Below are 1,958 nucleotides of genomic sequence, written 5' to 3'. Positions count from 1 at the left end.
GGTTCCTTTGTCAATATTTTTCAAGATGGTTGTTTTAAGACATTCTGTAATTTTTTTGATATTTTTGCTGTTTTCGTTGCTGCCTCATGTTGAAAAGACAGACAGACAGACAGACAAACAGACAGACAAACAAACAGACAAACTTGCTCTCCGTCTGTCAATATTTTTCAAGATGAAGGTTTTAAGACAAGTTCTCAAATTCTTATAACATTTTTGCCTTTTTTATTTATTTTTTCCTTGCTGTCTTTCTTGTCTCGTCTCAGGTGGAAAAGACAGACAGACAGACAGACAGACAGACAAATTAGCACCTTTTTCGTCAATATTTTTCAAGATGGAGGTTTAAAGATGGTTATTCTCCAATTTTTATGACATTTTTGCTGTTTTCGTTGGCCCGTCTCATGTTGACTAAAGACAGACAGACAGATAAACTCGCTCTCTCTCTCTCTCTCTCTCTCTCTCTCTCTCTCTCTCTCTCTCTCTCTCTCTCTCTCTCTCTCTCTCTCTCTGTGTATATTTTTCAAGATGGAGATTTTCAAGACAGTTTACCTTCCAATTTATGACATTTTTACCATTTTCTCATCTCACTTTGCCTTTTTTTTTATTAAACAGCACCTCTCTTACATTGAAAAAATCCTGCATCGTCAGTGCCTTCGTCAGTAGTCTCCTTCACTCCCTCCTTCAGTAGCATCCGTCAGTTAGTCTTCGTCAGCGCCTCCGTCAGTAGTCCTTCGTCAGTATCTCCGTCAGCAGTCTCCGTCAGCGTTACTTTCCGAGGCCTGAGTTGGCGTAGCGCTGGTCCTTGGGCGCCGTGCCGAAGATAAGGCTGCGTATGGGGAAGCCCTGAGGGAGTGTGTCATTGGAGAGGTCCGTTAAGGCCTGGCTGCGGGCTGGGGGACGAGACAAAGGGCGTGGATTTAATCTCTTCAGTAACAGGACATGTTTTCATATTCATTCTGCTGGCTATTCTGATTTTATATAGCTTCACAAACTCAGTGGGGGATTAGAATAGTGAAGACTGTGGCCATTATTCTTCTGACCTCCGTAGACCTTTCCTAGTGTTAATAAAATGGTCTAATCGTACACAAATCTCAAGGTAAAAATGTGTCCCAGTACTGAAGATTTGGTGATTTTATATAGCTTTAGAAACTCATGTGGGGGATTAGAATAATGAAGACTGTAGCCATTAATCTTCTGACCTCCGTAAACCCTTCCTAATGTCAATAAATTATCTAATCGTACACAAATCTCAAGGTAAGAATGTGTCCCAGTACTGAAGGGGTTTAATATTAGAGTATTCAGAAAGGCTTTACTTTCTCACCACGACAATTTTCTAAGGCCACAGGGATGACTAGCGAGATTTTTAGTGTTTCTCCTGTTAATAGTGTTGAAATTCTGTTAATCTGTCACTAGAAGTATAAAAACATTCTTAAAATTGATGTGATCTCTCACCACGACTATTTACTTAGGCTACAGAGATGACTAACGGGATTTTCAAGATTGTTTTACCAGTTAATAGTGCAGAAATCTTGTCACTCTGCCTTTAGAACCTTCAAAACACCTTATTCCCTCACTAGGACTGTTTTCCAAGGGTTTCAAAGAGCGTTTCACCAATTAGTAGAAATCTTGTCACTCTGCCTCTAGAACCTTCAAAACACCCCACATCACCCTATCTGGCACTGACCTTCCTCCTTAGCTAAAAGTGCCAGTAGGTCCTCAGGATGCAAGGCGTTGGCACCCTGTTCTTGCGCCAACGCCTCCACGCTGTCCAAATTCGTGCGCAGCTCAGTGAAAAAGTTGCGCAGATCGGAGAGAACACCTGTGAGAGACTAATTAGTTTACCTGAGATTGAAAGAGGTGTGTTGGGGGTAGGGAAGGGGGAGGGAGGGATAGAGAAGGACAATAGGAAAGGATAGGGGGTAAGGTTGTTTGTTGGGGAAAGAAGGGGTAGGGGGAGAAGG

At 42.0% G+C, this 1,958-nt stretch overlaps 1 protein-coding gene across 2 annotated transcripts in view; it reads right to left on the bottom strand.

The window, feature by feature from the left end:
• Positions 1-207: 207 nt before the first annotated feature.
• Positions 208-1,958, bottom strand: part of LOC123502666 — a 5,078-nt gene continuing 3,327 nt past the window's right edge. For both annotated transcript variants that reach the window (XM_045251836.1, XM_045251837.1), the window contains exons 3-4: positions 1,682-1,816; positions 208-887 (exon numbers count right to left, since the gene is read on the bottom strand). In XM_045251836.1, coding sequence (XP_045107771.1) covers positions 763-887; positions 1,682-1,816 — 260 coding nt within the window. In that variant the 3' untranslated portion in view covers positions 208-762. The remainder of the gene's footprint in view (positions 888-1,681; positions 1,817-1,958) is intronic.

Source organism: Portunus trituberculatus, chromosome 12, assembly GCF_017591435.1.
Source record: "Portunus trituberculatus isolate SZX2019 chromosome 12, ASM1759143v1, whole genome shotgun sequence".
Lineage (NCBI taxonomy): Eukaryota > Metazoa > Arthropoda > Malacostraca > Decapoda > Portunidae > Portunus > Portunus trituberculatus.
This window is presented reverse-complemented; position numbering and strand designations above follow the sequence as displayed.